General features: G+C 42.4%; 1 protein-coding gene across 1 annotated transcript in view; it reads right to left on the bottom strand.

Moving 5' to 3' along the window:
- MMP20 (matrix metallopeptidase 20) overlaps positions 1-18397 on the bottom strand; it is a 40981-nt gene extending 22584 nt beyond the window's left edge. Inside the window, exons 1-6 of the mRNA XM_066589011.1 lie at positions 18302-18397; positions 18016-18139; positions 17481-17594; positions 14674-14735; positions 6823-7067; positions 2914-3062 (exon numbers count right to left, since the gene is read on the bottom strand). Of these exons, the coding sequence (XP_066445108.1) occupies positions 2914-3062; positions 6823-7067; positions 14674-14735; positions 17481-17594; positions 18016-18139; positions 18302-18397 (790 nt within the window). The remainder of the gene's footprint in view (positions 1-2913; positions 3063-6822; positions 7068-14673; positions 14736-17480; positions 17595-18015; positions 18140-18301) is intronic.
- Positions 18398-20128: the final 1731 nt, after the last annotated feature.

Genomic DNA, 20128 nt, shown 5'->3' with positions numbered 1-20128 from the left:
GAATATTAAGAATGTTGTCTTAAAGGTCTTGTACCAGGTCTTGTGTTGAGACCCCCCCGCCCAACTGATCTTGAGAATGGGGGTCTTGAGTCTCCCTCTTCTCATCGCTGTGGGGATGTTTCTCCCACCTGCAGTGACTTCACATTGAATGGAGCGCTGGCCAAGCATGTGTGGTTGGCACTCCATTCATTTCAATGAGGCTGATGGAAATATTCAATCAGTTAAAGCTCGGCTATCTCCGTCAGTCACATGAAAATTAAATGAAGTGCCAATGCTCTTGTCTGACCTTCGCTCCACTTGTTCTCCTTCTCACTGTGGGAGTGCAGTAAGCCCACAGTGAGGAGAACCCCGCCTGCTGAAAGAGCTGTATCTGATTGGCTGAGCGCTCAGCCAACCACAGGCAGCGCTCGGCCATGCATTGAATTCAATGAATGGGCGAGCACTGCCTGTGATTGGCTGAGTGCTGTGACCAATCACAGGCAGAGCTTAGCTGTCATTCATTAAATGGCTGAGTGCTGCCTGTGATTCGCTGAGTGCTCAGCCAATCAGATACGCTCTTTCAGCCTGATTAAAGAACTTCAGAGCAGTGCAAGGAGAAGACCCGGGTGCACGCGGCCGAGCCCCGGCAGCGGCGGAGAGTTGAGTATATATATATTTTTATTTTTTACACTTGATAGGGATGATCTCCAGGGAGGGGCTTATATTTAAAGCCCTTCCTCGAAAAGCACTGCGGGGCCGCTCCGTGCAGAGTATGCAGAACACAGCTGGACTGCTGTCTTCTTCATACTCCGACTGTGTTCTCTGAGTGGGATACCAGCTGAAACAATAGTATTAGCTGTATCCCGCTGAGAACTCAGCAGGAAGTCCTGATAAGACTGGTCTTTTTCTTTCAGCTTGCTGAAAGAGAACGATTCTCGCTCAAAAGACAGCTTTGAGCGATTTTTGAGCGAGAATTGTTGGGTCTAAATGGGCCTTAAAACTTTGTGACGGGTGAAGAATTTAGCTTCAGATCACAATTGCAATGGGATATGAATACTACGTGTACTATTGCATGCTGAGGACAATGATTAGCTGCATCTGTCATGTGTGTACGGTATATGGGCACGTCATTGCTGCTGTCATGTAAACAGGGCCCAAAGGGGAGGATAGGAGTAGTGGTGCTGCAGTGACGGAGGATCAAACCAGTGAGTACACCTTTTTATTTTATAACGTATGCTACCTTTAGAAATGAAAAAAACTTGTCGCAGGCAATGACTTTAAGAACTATGGACACCTTTGGGGGTCTGACAATTAGTTTTGCAATACGGTTTAATAAAATAATTTGCAGTGTTTGTCTCTTGCAGCTTCTATATATCACTGTATAGAGAAACTGCAGTCTAAATCTCAATAGGAGATCTGTCAGTGAGGCTGGACTGATGGCTTAGGGCCAGGAACGAGCATCGCTCAGTGAATGGAAGTGGAACAGGCCAGGAATTGTTCCGACTCACCCGCCTCCACTCATAGTAAACAGGGAGTTGTTCATAAGTGAATGACTGCCTGTTTACGCAGGTCAATCCCTTGTTCAGTTTTCTGCATCCGAACACTGAATGACAAACGAGGAGCGAATAAATTGTCATTTGTCATTCAACCGGGGTATTTACACTAAATGCTATTTGTTTAGATTCCCTTTAAGGCCCTTTTACACGCAATAATTGTTGCTCAAAATTTATTCAAACGTCCGAAAATGAGTGATAATTAGAGATGAGCGAACGTACTCGGATAGGCACTACTCGTCCGAGTAATGTGCCTTATCCGAGTACCTCCCCGCTCGTGCTGAAAGGTTCGGGTGGCGGCACGGAGCGGGGAGCTGCAGGGGAGAGCGGGGAGGAAAGGAGGGGAGATCTTTCTCTCCTTCTCTCCCGCCCGCTCTGCCCCGCTCCCCGCTGCGACTCACCTGTCAGCAGCGGCAGCTCCCGAACCTTTCAGCACGAGCGGGGAGGTACTCGGATAAGGCACATTACTCGGACGAGTAGTGCCTATCCGAGTACATTCGCTCATCTCTAGTGATAATCGTTACATGTAAAAGCGGTCATTGTGCACTTTTTGTTTGAACAATGATTTTCAGTTAACTTAAAATCCATCATTCAGCCACTAAAAGATAAAGCAAACACATTTATCTTTCAATAGACTGCACAATGTTCTCCCCATGGCATGTTTACACTAGCCAGGAGGAGAACAATGCAATCTTCCGGCAGCCATGAGGAGAACAAAGGACTGTGCTGGCAGCTGTTTGCACTGCTTGGTGTGTGTTTAAACACATGCTGGGCTCTGCAAACAACTCTTGTAGGCCCTTTTTACATGTAATTGAAGATGATTAAGTGTTACTGGCCATTAACACTTTATGCAAATAGATTGCTAAATCTTTCAATCTTTCAGTCGTTTGAAAGATTATCTTTGTGTGTAAAAGAGCCCTTAACTTTCAGCTCTTAGCTCTTTCTTTTGCACTTTTTATCAGCTAATGTATGTCCCCAACAAAGAAACATTGTCATGGTCATAAATAAGCTGATAGGAAGGTTTCAGAGAAGAGAGAGCAGACGGAAACTAAGCCATCAGTCCTGCTTCACTGACTGATCTATTGAGATTTAGACTGCAGTGTCTATATACAGGGATACATAGAGGCTGCAGAAAACAAACAGTGTAAAAGTTTTAATCAAACCGATTAAAAAATGATCTTCAGCTCAAAATACATGTATTTAGGTGAAAAAAATTACTCCCTAAGATATCCATAGCTTTAAAATTTGATCTCAATTCGACATTGTACTGTGTAACTTTTATTTTGGCCTCCATGTAATTTGTTGTGGACAATTATAAAATGTTCAGACATTGTTACAACCAATCAGCACACAACATGTGGAACCATAATATCTGCAATACCTCCGGACTCAAAGGAAATCATAATGTCCGCTTCTCCTTGGTTTGTTTTCACAAAGGTTAAAGGTGCAGCATCGCCCCAAGCTTTTAGACCCATATCTATGGCTCTGTCCACTTCTAGCTTGTTCATGCTGGTTGTATACTTCTCAATCCTAAGAAAAAACTAGTATTTAATACTCAGCAAACCCAACGGATGGTCAGCCCTCATTTTAAACAAAACAGGCTTAGTATGTTTTAGAGAAATTTCCTCACGGTACAGTTTGCTCTGTTGATTCCTGTATTTCATATAGAAACATATTTCCACAGAAAATCAGTTCCTTTTTGCGGGTTATGTTTAAGAACTATGTGCACAAACTGATCAGTTGCAAAATGCCAATTGCAGCCATTGCAAGATCATTTTTGCACAAATTCTTGTTTACAAATATGAGTCTAAACTGTCAGTAGATGTACAGTAAACAGAAGTCTCCTAGAGACATGGAGGCTTACAACCAATTGGGATTAGTCGGAAAAATATATCATAGAATGGTTGAGTTGGAAGGGAGCTCCAGGGTCATCGGGTCCAAACCCCCGCTCAGGGCAGGATTCACTAAATCATCCCAGACAGATGTTTGTCCAGCCTTTGTTTGAACATTTCCATTGATGGAGAACTCACCACCTCCCGTGGTAACCTGTTCCACTCATTGATCACCCTCACTGTCAGAAAGTTTTTTCTAATATCTAATTTGTATCTCCTCCCTTTCAGTTTCATCCTATTGCTTCTGGTCTTTCCTTGTGCAAATGAGAATAGGGCTGATCCCTCTGCACTGTGACAGCCCTTCAGATATTTGTAGACAGCTATTAAAGGGGTTGTCCGGCCATAAACATTAGGTCTCATTACTTTTGTTTGCCCAATACAATGCACTTTGTAATATACATTGTGCATTGTAAATTAGGCAAACAGAAGTTATTCACTTACCTCTTGGCTGCCCCCCCCCCCGTGTTGCTCCTCGGTTGCCATGGGTTCCGACAAGTCTCTTGTCCTCTTCTTGTCGGGACGACGGGGACAAGCTTCTCCAGCACAGCCCTGCGCATGTGCAGAAGAACTTCAGCCGCTGGGAAGCTCAGGGGAGGCGTGGCTGCTGGCTCTTCATCTCCAAGGTAAGAATGAGTGGAGGGGCGGGCTCTCGCGGGGGGGTGTGTGCAGAGGGAGAGATGGATGGATGGATGTGTGCAGGGGGGGGGGTGCAGTGATGTGTGTGTGTGTTCATGGTGTCTGGAGACCGGCTGTCAGAAGTCCCGGGGGAAGGGGGGTGTGTGGAGAGGGAGAGATGGATGGATGTGTGCAGGGGGGGGGGGGGTGCAGTGATGTGTGTGTGTGTTCGTGGTGTCTGGAGACCGGCTGTCAGAAGTCCCGGGGGAAGGGGGGGGGGTGGAGAGGGAGAGATGGATGGATGGATGTGTGCAAGGGGGGGGGGGTGCAGTGATGTGTGTATGTTTGCAGGGACCCGGCTGACAGAAGTAGGGGGGGGTCATTGTGAGAGGGGCACTATGAGGGCATGTGTGTGTGGGGAAATGTTTTACTTTACTTTAGCAGGGGGCGGGGCCTGGGCGGGGAGAGACTGCAGAGCAGTTCAATAGAGGTGGGTGTGTCGTGGGCGGGGCTAGGACGTGAGCTGAGGGAAATCCTGCCTTTTCATGCCTCTTACTACCATCGGGCGCTCGCACACAGAAGAGGGAGAGCGCAGAGCATTGTGGGAAGGCAGCACAGAGGCGCCATCTTTGAAAGCTGCAGTGAAGATCAGAATCTAAGGTAAGAAACTGACATTGCAGTTGATCTGCCTGCCGGTTTGAGCCCCTGTATGCTGTCTGTTACTATCCTTACTGAAAGGAAAGCAGCAGCGTTATAAAAATTTTTACCCTGTGTGGCCGGACAACCCCTTTAAGTCTCCCCTCACCCTTCTTTTTTTTACAAGCTAAACATTCCCAGATCCTTTAAGTGTTCCTTATAGGACATGATTTGCAGACCGTTCACCATCTTGGTAACTCATTTTCTGAACATGCTCCAGTTTGTCTATGTCTTTTTTAAAGTGGGGTGCCCAGAACTGGACACAGTATTCCAGATGAAGTCTGACTAAGGAAGAATAGAGGGGATAATTACCTCTCGTGGTCTAGACTCTATGTTTCTCGTAATACATCCCAGAATTGTGTTTGCCTTTTTGGCTGCTGCATCACATTGCTGACTCATGTTCAGTCTATGATTTATTAGTATACCCAAGTCTTTTTCACATGTGCTGCTGCTCAACCCAATTCCTCGCATTCTGTATGTGCTTTTTTCATTTTTCTTGCCCAGATTTAGGACCTTACATTTCTCCTTGTTAAATACCATTCTGTTAGTCACCGCCCACTGTGCAAGCTTTTCTAGATCTTTTTGAATACTCTCTTTCTCTTCCCAAATGTTAGCTATCCCTCCTAGCTTTGTGTTGTCAGCAAATTTGATCAGTTTCCCATCAATTCCGCCCTCCAGATCATTTATAAAAATGTTGAACATTTTAACAACTTTGTGTGTCTGTTGGCTGCCAGTGTTGCTTGGAGTTTCACCCTGGACCACCAGATGACTACAGAATCCTACTATGGCCCAAAGTTCTGCAACAACATAATGACCATAACAAGGAGCACAGAGTACCAGCCTATAGTATTACACATTCTGGGTGTAGGCATGGGTTTGGTATGACATCACAACATCAGCGTTGAACCATGTGATGTGCCTGCCGGTACATGAGCGATTTCATTCGGTGCTGGACACCAAAGGAGAAACATATCCCTTCTGTCTTTGAGCTAATTGGCTGACTTGATGTTTTTCATCCCAGTCAGCCTATCAGTAATTTGCCTCAGGTATTTATTCTGGCTCATCTGAGCAGAGAATGTCAGTGATGCTCTTGTATTTGAGTCTAAGTGAGGCTTTGGTTACACTTGTGCTTTACATTTGTATACTGGTTCCTGCTCTGGGTTCAGCTGCAATTTTGCCATAGAACTTCAAAGTACTACTGAGTGCCTTCTGTTCTTCATTTTGGGATTTCAGACTTCTATTGTCAGTTTGCCTAAGTAACTATTTCTCTTTCTTGCACACTCTGTCCTTGGTTTGTTTACTAACATAGTAACATAATATGTAAAGCCAAAGAAATACATATGTCCATCCAGTTTAGCCTATTTCCCCCAAGTGTTGATCCAGAGGAAGACAAAAAACCCCAATAAGGTAGAAACCAATTTTCCCCATGCTAGTTTTTCTCTCTTTCACCCTTTATGTATACCTCTGTACTCCCCCATATAACATCAAAGGACAGTTAAAGAATCTAGCTATGTTTCAGCTGTGGGGTTGCCTTTTTCGGGGCGGGTGCTACACTTTATAAGTAGAACCAGTTAGGGCAGATATAGGGGATTGCTAGGCCTTGTTTCTGATACTGTCTATTATATCATTTCTCACCCTTTGCATCTCTGTTATTCCCTGAGTTTTATGTATCATTTAGTCTGTCCCTGTACTCGACCTCCATATCTGTTTTTCAGCTTTGCTCATAGTATTGAAAGTACATGACACTCCCATAGACAGGCTAGAGTTGTTGATAGGCAGGAGAGATGGATGTACTATTTTTCCTGCCTAGACAGTGTATCATGCTATGATTTGCTGATGGTGGAACTTGGATTGTATCGGCAGCAGGTATTTGGACGTAAGTGTTGGTGTTTATGGATTTGCCCAAAGGATGAAACTAACATCTGCAGATTATTTAAAGCCTAGTTTAAGAACTCATGTCACAGAATTTTTAAGGAACCGAACCAAGATTTTATAAGTTAATCATGTTACAATAAATGACCATGGATATTGAACTGCATTGTCCAGTATGAACAGTTTTCAAGTTTGCACTCACTTAAAATAGTCACCTGTAAGTTAATATAGACTTTTTCCACTTTGGTTCTCCTGGGAAGACATGGTAATTGGCCACATCTGGCATGCCACAGCGTGGTTTATTCATCAGAGCCATGGTCGAATAATCAAGTTTTCCAGTAACCTTTAGACCAAAGAACTCTTGCATTTTCTTTATTTTCCGTGCATATGACGTATCACCTGTCACCATTTCAGCCATATTCGACCGTCCTTCACTAGTGTAATATTTGTCAAGATATTCCTACAATTAACAAGAGGATAAAAAGATTATTTCCTATAAATTGTAGAATAATTGATTATAATGTAGATGTGATCAAATTGTTGCACTCAAATTTTATAGCCAACACTCACAAATGGACTGGTATAGTAAAAAGAATAGTCAGTCCATGATCTTCATAGACCTCTTCTACAAAGATGACTTGTGGTGTCTACATTAAAGCGACCCCTAAAATTCTGTCCCATTGAAGCACAAGTGGGAAGGAGCATGAGATGTGGGATCTCAGGGCATTGTGAAAGTGTACAAATGGATGTCAGCTGGCAAACTCACAGTCACAGGGGTTACCTACATGTGGAACGTATAGAGGAGAGGTGATAGGTCTTGACCCCATTATGCCTAATTCAATGCTTGCAAACTCAACTTTAATAAATGAAAGTTACTTGCATAACGTAAGATGCCAGCAGAGAGTGAAGCAGAGCTGCATGAATGCATAGTCTGTTTCTAGAATCCAACAGCGCCCCCTGGCCAGCGAAGCTGTATAGCAGGATAGCCAACACTCTCCTACCAACAGATTTATGCATCGAGTCTCTCTCTGTCCAATGTTTTGGACAGAAGATCTGTGAACCTCCAAGGCTCTCTAGCACTGTGCACGCAGGCCCGTGAAAAACTCACTTTTTTATTTCCTTCCCTCGGGTCTTGTGAGAATCATGAGCAGACATAGCACAGCACTGCTTTACGTTCACCAGATTTAAAGCAATACTACCATCTCTTTTACAGAACTCAATACAACAATAGTGAAACTTTACATTATAAATGGGTAGTGTAGTGATACCCCGCTAGACCAGGACCAGAGGACAGTTGTTCTTCTCTGCCACCTTCCATAGTTCCAGGCAAGGGCGTAACTGTAGAGGGTGCAGGGGATGCGGTTGCACCTGGGCCCAAGAGCCTTGGGGGGCCCATAAGGCCTCTCTTCTCCATATAGGGAGCCCAGTACTATGAATAAAGCATTATAGTTGGGGGCCCTGTTGCAGGTTTTGCATGGGGGCCCAGAAGCTTCAAGTTACGCCTCTGGTTCCAGGCCCCATTTTTGGCCATCTAAGATTGTTGCAGTAGTTTTCTAACTACCTAATGCATACTGTGTTCTGCTCTTGGTAGTCTAACACTATTAATGCACTGTGGGGATTGTTTAGTCTGAAGATTGTGTTGGCCATCTTGGATCGCCAAAAAAGGGACCCAGAACCAGTGAATCCAAGGGACAGCAGAGAAGAACAACGGCAGGTAATATGTCCCCACCGCTCTTGGGACGGAAACTGTAAGGTTGATTAAATCTACTGTCCTTCGAAATCTGTGACTTACTGAATTGATATGTTGGCAAAAAGTTGCAGAGTCATAGAAGTCAATAGAAATTGTCTTGTAACATCTGAACAATGCAGTAGCATTGATTTCTAGAGGGAAGGAAAAAAGTCCCATGACTCATATAGTCAAAAGGATGCATTGTGTGACTCAGCCACACCACATGTTTGTATCGGTTCGCTTTGAGAAGTTGACTTCCTGCTATATGCTGCAGTCTTTGTAATATAAATTTATAATATTTTTATGTTATTTCTTTATTTTGCAGATATGCAGAACATTCATCTATGTTTTCAACTTCTAATGTGAACATCCAATTTTCTTTGAAATTACTCTCCATTCTTGGGACAAAATCCTGTCCCTGGTTAGGGGGTGTATTACTTACAATTATTCTTCCCAGCCATCTATTCAATCCACTGGCCAATGCAATCCTCAGACTACGTAATCCTCCTAGTGCATTGGAAGTGTTAGGTTACCAATGCACTATACCTGTTCTCTGACTGGCCAGTGTTGCTCACATGATCAGCGACGGTCAATCAGAAATAAGTGCACAGTGTGCATTAGCTAGATAGAAAGGTTGAAGCAGCCATCTTGCACAGCCAAAAACAAGGACCAGAATTGGCAGATCGTATGTACAGCAGAGAAAAACAAGCGCAGGTAATAATATCCTTTCCCTCCAGTCTTGGGACAGAACCAGAGGGTTTTTTTTAAAGTTCCCAGTATTTTATCCTCCCATACTTGATTCTGCCACTACTAAGATTGGCTCCAAAGAACAGTTCTTGATGAGGTGTAGCATAAGTGCTCTGGAGTCAGCAATACAGACCTACTGCCCTGGACAGCTCTGCAGTGCAGAAAGCAAGTTATGGTTTGACGTTGGATGCAAACTATTCCTTCAGGTGTCTCAACTTTTGTAGATTACTTTCAAACCTCCTGATTCTATATAACCAGTGTTCAACAGACTGCATTATAACACCCTCTAGCGTAGGATTTGGATAGTTTTCCTCTACAGGGCAGAACACATTGCTATCATAAAGGCAAGAAAAAGGCAATTAACCAAAGATAGACAAACCTATAAGTGTAGGTCTGTCCTACAGAGAAATTGCCAAGATGGCAGTCAGTACAGTTCGCTATACCATCAAAAGGTACTTGGTCACTGGAGGATACTCTTACAGGAAGAGATCTGGCAGACCAAAAGCTACTAAATAATTTTTTAGAGTCAACAGTTTATGTGATCAGGACTAATGCATCAAAACGTGACACGTTTAGTGCATCACACAGGGTTTTTGTACGCCATTGATAGGGTGAAAGTATAGTTCCCGAGTGAGTGACACTGACTGTTAAAAATGAAGGAGGATTTGGGATTGTCTGGGGCTCTTTTGCTGGATCCAGACTTGGCAACTTGCACAAGTTGACTGGCACACTGGACAAAGAGGGCTACTACATTATTTTGATATGCCACACAATACCCTCTGGTGTACACCTACTTGGTCAGGGGTTCATATTACAGCAATACAATGATTCAAACCATACTTCTAGGTTATGTCAGAACTACCAAAGAAGACAAGAAGAAGCCGGTAGGCCTCAAAGAATTGAATGACTTGCTCAGTCTCCAGACTTAAACCCTATTGAGCTTGTTTGGGAGGAACTGTACAGAAGGCCGAAAGCAAAGCAACCTACAAGTGCAGCACATTTTTGGAAACTTCTACAACAATGTAAGGAAGACATTTCTGAACAATATCTGAATGCAATTGTAGAACGAATGCCTCGAATGTGTAAAACTGTTATATTAGATGGAGGAGGCTACTTTGAGGAATCAAAAATCTAGATATAATTTGGTGAAACAAAGTTAACCCATTATTTTTATTTATCTTAACTTATTTGGGACATTAAACTGTAAATATCAATAAGAATTGGAAAAATTAAGGTGTTCAAAAACTTTTGACCGGAAGTTTACATAGGAACAGGAAGATACAACTTTCTTCTTGTGGCAGAAGAGGCAGGAGTGGGGCATGTGGAATTCAATGCACATTTTATTTGTGTGTGTGTGTGTGTGTGTATATATATATATATATATATATATATATATATATATATATATATATATATATATTTGTGTACATGTTGAATGCACCCTGTGTCCTGGCCATTTGCACACAGCAAGGTATTTAAGAGGACGCTCCTGCTCCCATGAATGTCTGAGAAAGTGAGAGGCCTATACAGAATGGAGTATGAAACAGGGCTCCATGAGAGAGGCCTAGCGGAAAGATGATAAGTGCCCCTGCATTCAGGCATTCAGAGAAGAGAGAGACATTCTGTGGCCAGGTGTATGCATAATAAGGGTCCCCACAGGGTCTGTGAGAGGTCAGCTGTAGAAGGAGAGATGGCTGAGTGAGAGAGGAGAGAAAAACCATGAGATGAGTGACTGCTATGAATACTGCATTAAAGTGCCTGTCAGAATATACCTCGCGGCCGCCAAAGAAGGGAGAACTGCAAAAAAAAGTGTGATCAATACTGAAGTAGACTTTATTTGCAAGAAGCCATCCCACATGTTTCCACAATTACCCTATGATGGGGGGGTTCCACACAAAGTATCCAGCTCTAAAGCTGAGAATGGGGCAACTGAATCTGCACAGGCCAGAATGGCCACAGGGGCAGAGTCATCCCAATGCCAAGTTCTGAGAGGCTGTTCCTCATCATTGTACATCATGGATCCCCTCACTAGCCTCAAGGAAGACCCATCCATAGTTCTGTTGTAACCAATCCCTCCACCGATACCAAGATAAAGACTATAATCCAATGTCATTGTGGTACCGCAACACTTGTTTACAAAAATATCAATGTTGCATTGACTAGGGGAGCAGGAATCACCATGATTTGGCTGGAGATACGCCTGAAGCACAAGTTTGAGAAGACTTGGTTGAATTAGACTATTGTATTGGGTATACAGATTTTCACATGCTGCTTATATAGGTCTTTAAAACACAAAACTTTGTATGTTAGTGCAAAATAAATTGAAATCCGTTAGAAGTCACACATTAACAGGGTCAAGAAAGGCATGAATCAATTTCCTTCAACCCATCTAACGCTCTGATGATCTCATGTCTATCGATGAAATCATCATAAGACAAAAGTCTGTGTTACTAAGAATAGGTTTTATGTAATAAAACTAATAGCGTAGCGGTGTAAATATAGTTGCAGACGCCTACGTACATGGCTTCCGAACAATGAATAAGGAAGGAAGTCAACGTTTTGACTTCTGCTTTAGCTGCCTCAGATGAATACAGCATCTTCCTCCACCCCAAAGGTTACCTTATATAGTTTGATCAAAGGGATTGTATCAGACTAGATGAAAAAGGATTAGCTATTTCTTTTTACCAGAAATGGCTACGCTCCTGTCCGTGGGATGTGATTGGTAATGCAGCGTAGCCCTTTTCAAGTGAATATTGTGTAAGGTGCAGGTCAATGATGACAGTCAGACACAGACTGGAAAATTTCATTTTCTCTCACTTCACTTAAGAAACTTTGGGATATAGCTCAAACTGTGGAAATTGTACCAGGCTCTGAAGGCAATTTCTAAATGCAAATGAAGTACAACACTAGATCAGTCTCTCTGCCTTTCTACAACATTAAGAACAATCCTTCTTTTGTAATTCAGCTTTGACATACACCAGGTACCCTTTTCTGGGGGTGTCTGCTACAGGTTGGTGATTTGTCTGTCTCTCCCAATGGTACTGCTGTTGATTGTCTGTCTCAGACCTCCTTTATTCTCTACTTGTGGCCAGGGGCTCCTACACTCCCCGGACGATACTACGCACCGTAACCACAAGGCTGTGTTTTCTTTTTCCGTGCTTTTAATTCTGCACCCTGGATGCTTCAGTAATTCTTCTCTGGCTCTGATAGGCCTGCTTGTACTGTCACTGTTCACAAGTGTACGGACTTCCATTTCTCTGCACTTCCCCTTCCTCTCCAGGCCGAATATCCTTGCTTTTTTTTTTTAAACTACATTGCTGAGAAGGTTGGAGATCAGGTTATAGCCTAGATTATAATTGAACATAGCGCTTATAAAAAAAAAAAAAGTTGCACAGAGCGAGATCGGGTGACTACGGATGGTGAGGCGAAGGTGTCATGCAGTTTTTCTGTCAAACATTGCTTATCACTCAGTGCTGTATGGGCAAACAGATGACTGGTTCTTCCATCATGACAATGCACCTGCTCACACAGTGATGAGCGTTAAGCATTTTAAACATATTCACCCTATCTCGCTATGTGCAACTTTTTTTCTACGAGTGCCTTGAGCACATCTGTACGTTGCCCATATAGATCAGCCATCATAAAATAAGTTAAAAACTGAGCAACTGGAGCCAAATATGTTTGTCAACAACATCAGCTGGCATACCGCCTCAGAAGGGGTCCGCAGACATTCACATAGTAACAGAAGTCTATACTAGTAACACCCCGTCCACCAGAAGAAGATTCCTGTTTCTTTTGTATACCCACTCGTATGTCAAACTGTTTATACCTCAATCACCAAAAGTATAACTTAAAAACTCCTGGACCCCAAAGCAAAATCTGTAACAGGGCACCCTATCTACCGTGTGTCATTTATAAGACTGGCATCTTCTTATGTTAATGAGGGGTTGCAGAATGCAACCTTTTTAGCACAAATGCAGAACATTATGCAATGAGCAAAAATGAACACAGCACAACAACACCAAAAACCTCATCCCAACTGTGAAGGTGCCGCAGGGTCTGGATGCCTTACTAATCATTGAGGGGACAATGAATTCCAGCTGTCCATGACGTCAAGCTGAAGAGATGTTGAGTGATGTAACAAGACCATGACCCAAAGCACATAAGTACCGTGAATCAACTAAAGTAAAAGAAGATGAATTGTTTTTCGGAATGGCCAAGTTAAAGGCCTAAGCATAACACATTATGTGTGTAAGGCTAAAAAAAGACTTGATCCAGAGGACAGCAAAAATAACCCATGAAGCAAAAGCCAATTTTCCTCATTTTAGGGGGAAAAAATTCTTCTCAACTGGCAATTTGAATACATCCCCGGATCACTGACCCTTCTGAAGTAAACAGTGATATGACATGTAATATTGTTGTACTCAGGAAAGGCGTCCAGGCCCCTCTTGTTTTCTTTTAGTGAGTTCTCCACCATGACCTTCAGCCGTCTTTTTTCTAAACTGAATAACCCTAATTTTGATAACCTTTCTGGGTATTGTAGTCCGCCAATTCTATTTATTAACTAGTTGCCCGCCTTTCAATCTGCTCAAGCTCTAATATGTCCTTCATGAGTACCGGTCCCCAAAACTGCCCACAATATTCCATGTGTGGTCTGACCAGTGACTTGTAAAGAGGAAAAACAATGTCCTCATCATGTGCCCCAAGACCTCTTTTGATTCACCCCATGATCCTATTTGGCTTGGCAACAGCTGCCTGACACTGGTTGCAGTTAAGTTTATAGTTAACTAAAACCCCCAGCCCTTTTCCATGTCAGTATTCCTCAGTGGTTTCCCATTTAGTGTTAAATGGTGACATGTCTTTCCCTTTCCCCGTGCATAATATTACATTTATCAGTGGTAATTAAACCTTATTTGCCATTATCTGCCCCTAACTTATCCAGATCCATTTGCAACCGTATACTGGCCTCTCTTCTGTTTATTATTTTACATAACCCTATTAGGGTGGGGTACAAGGCATCCCAGAAATATTGCTGAATGGGAACACCTTTGAAGGGAGGAATGGTTCATAATCCTTCCCCAACATTTTGTAAATCCTATATGCAGCTTTACAGCTATAGGAAACATCTGGTGGACATCATTGCTATAAAAAAAGAGGGATTAGGGGTTATTAAATTCAAGGCTTCACTTTCTCTCTGCACATGTTTATTCAATGTGCTCAATAAAAGACATGAATGGCACAACTGTTGTGTGTTATTAGCTTAGTTAGATGATTTGTCTGTAATTGGCACTTGGATAGCAACCAGATCACATTGTATTAGTAATCAATGTAAAAATCCAAGTAGTTCCAAGACATATATATATATATATATATATATATATATATATATATATATATATGTCGATATTTATGCAAAAACTTCACTAGAAGCATTTTATTTGCAAAGTCCTAAATACAGATGTGCTGTAGCTATGATAACTGGACTACAATGTACTACAATGGTGTAAATCAAGTTATCAAGATGCTGTCATGTTAATGATTGCTACGTATGTACCTACTTAGATATACAGCATAAATCTACACAACAGACCTTTGCCGTGTGCACTTCCCTCCAGTTCCTTGTCCTATGTAAAGCATATAGAGTCGGAGCGGCTGATGAACATTTCCATAAAATAATCCAACAACACAACATCCAGAAATGCGCAGAGCCCTCCATATCTGCTCCGGGAAAAAATATACCCCAAAAACTCCACTGGACTCTTAGATGTAGAAGTGAAAAAAAACTAACGGCATCTTTTATAGTGCAGACATGTTTATGAAGATGCAGCCAAGATGATTCATGTCTGATAACACGGTGTAATTATTGGACTGTGATTGTGAGGGAAATACAAAAACAGTAATTGCAGCAGGTAAAATGATAACATGTTCTTAAGCGCAATTCCAGTCTCAATGAACATTAAAGACAACCTGTTATAACTAGGCCCCATAAGAGGTAAACATATGGGACAATATAGGTCCTCCAATGCTATAGTGCAACAATTACAGCAGCAGCAAGGTCAGACTGGACAACCTTGAGTCCACCATAGTAGATGTGACTGGGAACCCATAGAGCAGCTATACAGAAATGTGTATGTCCCTTAATTGCATCATAAACTCTACTGGACCTCATGGGCTCAGTTGTAGATGGGCCCTTTATCATGTCAGGGCATAAGCCCTGGACCCCCAGGACAGAAGGTCATGGTCCTCTGTGCCCTTTTCATGAAGGCCAATTTTTGACATCGCACCTTGCTCCAATGTTCATACAGATCTTGCGATTGTAAACTTAATTGCTGGAACCCATGTTTTTCTTCTGCAACCCCCAAATGAGGTTTGCATTTTGCTACAGGGTCGTATCTGATCTATGGACCATAGTGAAAGGTTAGGCATCCAGGCTCTTTGGAACATAGCAATGGTAACCAATGGTAAACCAAAGATGTAGCCAAAGACTAATCGACAGTCGAACTAAAGTGACAAACTGGAATCATTAACCAAGAAGTTGAGCAGAAGTTGGGATAACAGTACATCAGGGGAAATGGTGAATCCCCTGTTGGGCCGTGAGCCAGGGTGGGCCCACAGCTACTCAAACCCCCCAGATTAGTTGCACACATGATCTTCCCATATTGAGTGAATGGGAGTCTACCAATTCCTGCTTGCTGCATTCTCCATATACTTCAATGAAACCAGGGCCACACACAAATGCCGCCACCTTTCTATGGAAGTATATAGAGAACACAATGGTGAGGAATTTGTGAATGGGTATCAGGTAATATTTGCATGTAGTTGTATAGTGGACCATCAGAATGAATTAAACTGGTGGGCCCTGGACACCCCAGTCTGACATTGAGTACAAGCAGTACACTGAAGTTCAGGTGAGGAATGACCATATATAAACTGCTAACAAAACTTGTCATTTAACTTGGTAATATGCATGCAGATGGTGTTGAAGCATGGGATAGTGATGGACATGGCGTCCGACAACAGGTGGTGACTTGGAGCATTAGTTTATATGGGGGACAGAAATTGTTTCATTGTGCATTCGTTAATGTTCATTTACTTTTCTTATGTTATGATGGAGAGAATGTATCAGAATTTTACAGTAATGCAGGTGACTGCTGGTGGCATGGGACAATGACCGGGTTGATGACTCAAATAGGGCATGCCCTGGTAAGGGGTGAGTATTGGAGCTGGCATCTGATATATTAGATAGAGGTCCAGTGGTATAATGTGGCCTGGAAGGCGAAGCACCAGTGGGTTGTGATGCTGTCAGTCACTGGAAGACTGAAAGAGGGAGCTAGCATAGTAACATAGTATATAAGGCTAAAAAAAGACATATGTCCATCCACACCCCCAATGTTGATCCAGAAGAAGGCATTTAGGGGAAAAATTCCTTTCTGACTCCAATCTGGCAATTGGAATAATCCCCGGATCACCGACCCTTCCGAAGTTATTAATGATTATAACATATAATATTGTATCGCTCAAGAAAGATGTCCGGGCCCCTATTGTACTCTTTTATCAAATTTGCTATCACCACGTCCTCAGGCAGAGAGTTCCATAGTCTCACTGCTCTTACAGTGAAGAACTTCCTTCTATGTCAGTGTAGAAACCTTTTCTCTAGACATAGAGGGCACCCCCTTATTACAATCACAGTCCTGGGTACAAATAGATGATAGGAGAGATCTCTGATTTTATATATATATATATATATAGTGACAGTGCAGTACCAAGAGTGGCCTGTAGGGGGCCTCTGAGCACAGTCACTGTGTTTGGTTTAGTTAACCTGCACCTGCAAGGTTGCGGCTACACAGTTGAGGTGAATTCACCTTCCTGGAAGGAAGCGATTTGCGTTGCTGTGTGCACTGTGACAGACAACAGTGTGAAGTTGTATATGATATGCTAGACTGTATGTGTATGCTGAAAACCCTGCTATGCTTAAATAAACACTGGAGGAACCGACACTTGGACCTTACCTTGTGTTTCTGGACATCATTGCGGTGCTGCCACTCCTAGGCAGGGGAAAGTAAGCAGGAGATCCTGGGCAAGTAACCCCAACCTGCCACAATATATATATATAATTAGGTTGCCCCTCAGCCGTTTTTTTTTCTAAACTAAATAATCCCAATTTTGATAACCTCTCTGGGTATTGTAGTCCAGCCATTCTGTTTATTGCTTTAGTAGCCCGTCTTTGTACCCGCTCAAGTTCTGATATGTCCTTCTTGAGTACGGGTACCTAAAACTGTACACAATATTCCATGTGTGGTTTGACTAGTGACTTGCACCCCATGATCCTATTTGCCTTGGCAGCAGCTGCCTGACACTCGTAAAATGTATTTCCTCTGCCCATGTGCAGAACCTTACTTTTATCAGTGTTAAACCTCATTCGCCTCTTTTCTGTCCCCAACTTATCCATATCCTCTGGCAACTGCCTTGTATCCTCTCTTGTGTTAATTTCTTTACATAGTTTTGTATCATCTGCAAATATTCATATTTTACCGCGCAATCCTTCTACCAGGTCATTAATAAATATATGAAAAAGAATAGAGCCCAATACTGCCCCCTGTGGTACCCCTCTAGTAATGGTGACCCAATCAGAGTATGTACTATTTATAACCACCCTCTGCTTCCTGTCACTGACCAGTTACTTTCCACTTACACACATTCTCCCCCAGACCAAGCATTCTTATTTTATATGCCAGTCTTTTATGCGGCACAGTATCAAATACTTTGGAAAAGTCCAGATACACAAGATCCAGTGACTCTCCCCGGTCCAGTCTAGGTTGGTTTGACAGGAGCGATCTCTCATAAACCCATGCTGATATGGAGTTATACAGATATTTTCCTTCAGGTGCTCCAGACTAGCATCTCTTAGAAACCCTTCAAACCTTTTACCCACAACAGAAGTAAGACTTCATGTTAGGCCTGTAATTTTCAGGTTCAATTTCTGACCGCATTTTGAATATCGTCATCACATTGGCTATGCGCCAATCCAGTGGAACAGACCCAATTGCTATAGAGTTCTTAAATATAAGAAACAAGAGTCTGTGTATCACATTACTTATTTTCCTTAAAACCCGGCGGTGTATGCCATCGGGACCCAGCGATTTGTCTATTTTAATCTTTTTAAGGCACTAGGGCACTTCTTCCTGCGTTAAACTAGTGACATTGAGTGGAGAGTTTACTTTATCACTCTGCATCTCATCTGACATTTTAATTTCCTTTGTGAATACAGTGAAGAAAAAGCTATTTAGTAGATTTGCTTTCTCCTCATCACCCATCTAGAATTTCTCCTACATTCTTTATTAAAGGGCCAACACTTTCAGTATTAATTTTGTTAATATTTATATAGTTGAAGAACAGTTTAGGGTGAGTTTTACTCTCTTTGGCAATGAGTCTCTCTGTCTCCATCTTTGCTGTTTTTATCTGCTTTCTACATAATTTATTTTTTCTTATAGGTTTTTAGTGCTTCTTCGCTGCCTTCTTTTACTAGTAGTGTACACGCTTTCTTTTTGCTGTTTATTGCCCTGTTTACATCTTTATAGAGCCATATTGGTTTTAACTAGAGTTGAGCGAGCACGCTTGGATACAGCAGTTACTCGAGTGAGCATCGCTCATCTCGAGTAACTGCTTACTGGTTCGAGCGTGCTCAGGAGGGCAGCAAGGGTCAGGGGTGAGTGGCTGGCAGCGGGAGATAGTGGGGGTGAGGGTGAGAGAGATCTCTCTCCCACCCGCTACCCCGCACCACCCGCCGCTCACCCCTGCCGACCCCCCGAGCACGCTCAGGCCAGTAAGCAGTTACTCAAAAGAGCGATGCTCGCTTGAGTAACTGCTGTATCCGAGCATGCTTGCTCATCTCTAGTTTTAACCTATTACTAACATTTTTATTCCTGTATGGTGTGACCCTCTTATAGTACGTTATTAGGATTTGTACTCTTATTTTTGAAGATACTATCCCAGTCAATTAGGTTAAGGGTATCACTAAGCTGAATAAACTTGGCCTTCCTAAAGTTTTGTATGTTTGTAGATCTCCTATAAAACTCTCTCTTGAAGGATAAGTTGAAATGTACTATAGTATGGTCACTATTTCCCATGTGTCCCCCAAACTTTCCCTCTCTGTTATTCTGTCAAGTCTGTTGGTGAATATTAAATCCAAAATGGCCGTCCCTCTAGTCAAGTCCTGTACAAATTGGGTAAAGTAATTATCTCTTTAGTAATTGACAGAAAGTTGTTACCTTTTATGAGAGCTGCAGGTTTCAGCCTCATAGTTTATATCCGGATAGTTAAAGACCCCATGATAATTACCTCATTGTGATTTGCTGCTTCATCTATTTGCCTCAGTAATAGATTTTCAGTAGCTTCTGTTATATTTGGTGTCTATAGTAAACCCCTATGCTGATTTTATTGTTGTTTTTCCCTCCATAGAGTCTCCACATGTTAATCTCCCTCCCATATATCATCCTGTAGTGTGGGGATTTAAATAGTATTTTACATAAAGACAAACCCCTCCCCCTTTCTGTTTTTTATGATCCCTTGTGAATAGACTATATCCTTGTAAGTTCACTGACCAGTCACTGCTTACATCCAACCAGGTTTCCGGTTTTCCCACTATATCGTAGTTTTTCTCAGACATTATTACTTCTAGTCCATCTACTTTTTTGGTCAGATTTTTAGCATTAGTCACCATACAAGTTAGAAGGTTGTGGTTATTTTGTATATTATGTTTATCCCTACTAACTGTTTTGTCAGTTCTAACTGTACTAACCCCTCCCACCATTCCGCCCCCTATTTCAATTACTTAGTCCCAGGTCTACACTATCTTCTCCTCTATCTCCCTGGTTCCGCTCCATCCTCAGTCCCTAGTTTAAACACTCCTCCAACCTTTTAGCCATTTTCTCCCCCAGCACAGCTGCACTCTCCCCATTGAGATGCAGCCTATCCCTACTGTAGAGCAATAGGGAGCTCAACTAAAACAGAGAATGACCGAAACTAGAACAGTGTGCAAAGTAACC

The sequence above is a fragment of the Eleutherodactylus coqui genome, chromosome 1, assembly GCF_035609145.1.
Source record: "Eleutherodactylus coqui strain aEleCoq1 chromosome 1, aEleCoq1.hap1, whole genome shotgun sequence".
In the NCBI taxonomy this organism is placed as follows: domain Eukaryota; kingdom Metazoa; phylum Chordata; class Amphibia; order Anura; family Eleutherodactylidae; genus Eleutherodactylus; species Eleutherodactylus coqui.
The sequence above is the reverse complement of the archived record's forward strand: the minus strand, read 5'-3'. Positions and strand labels throughout refer to the sequence as shown.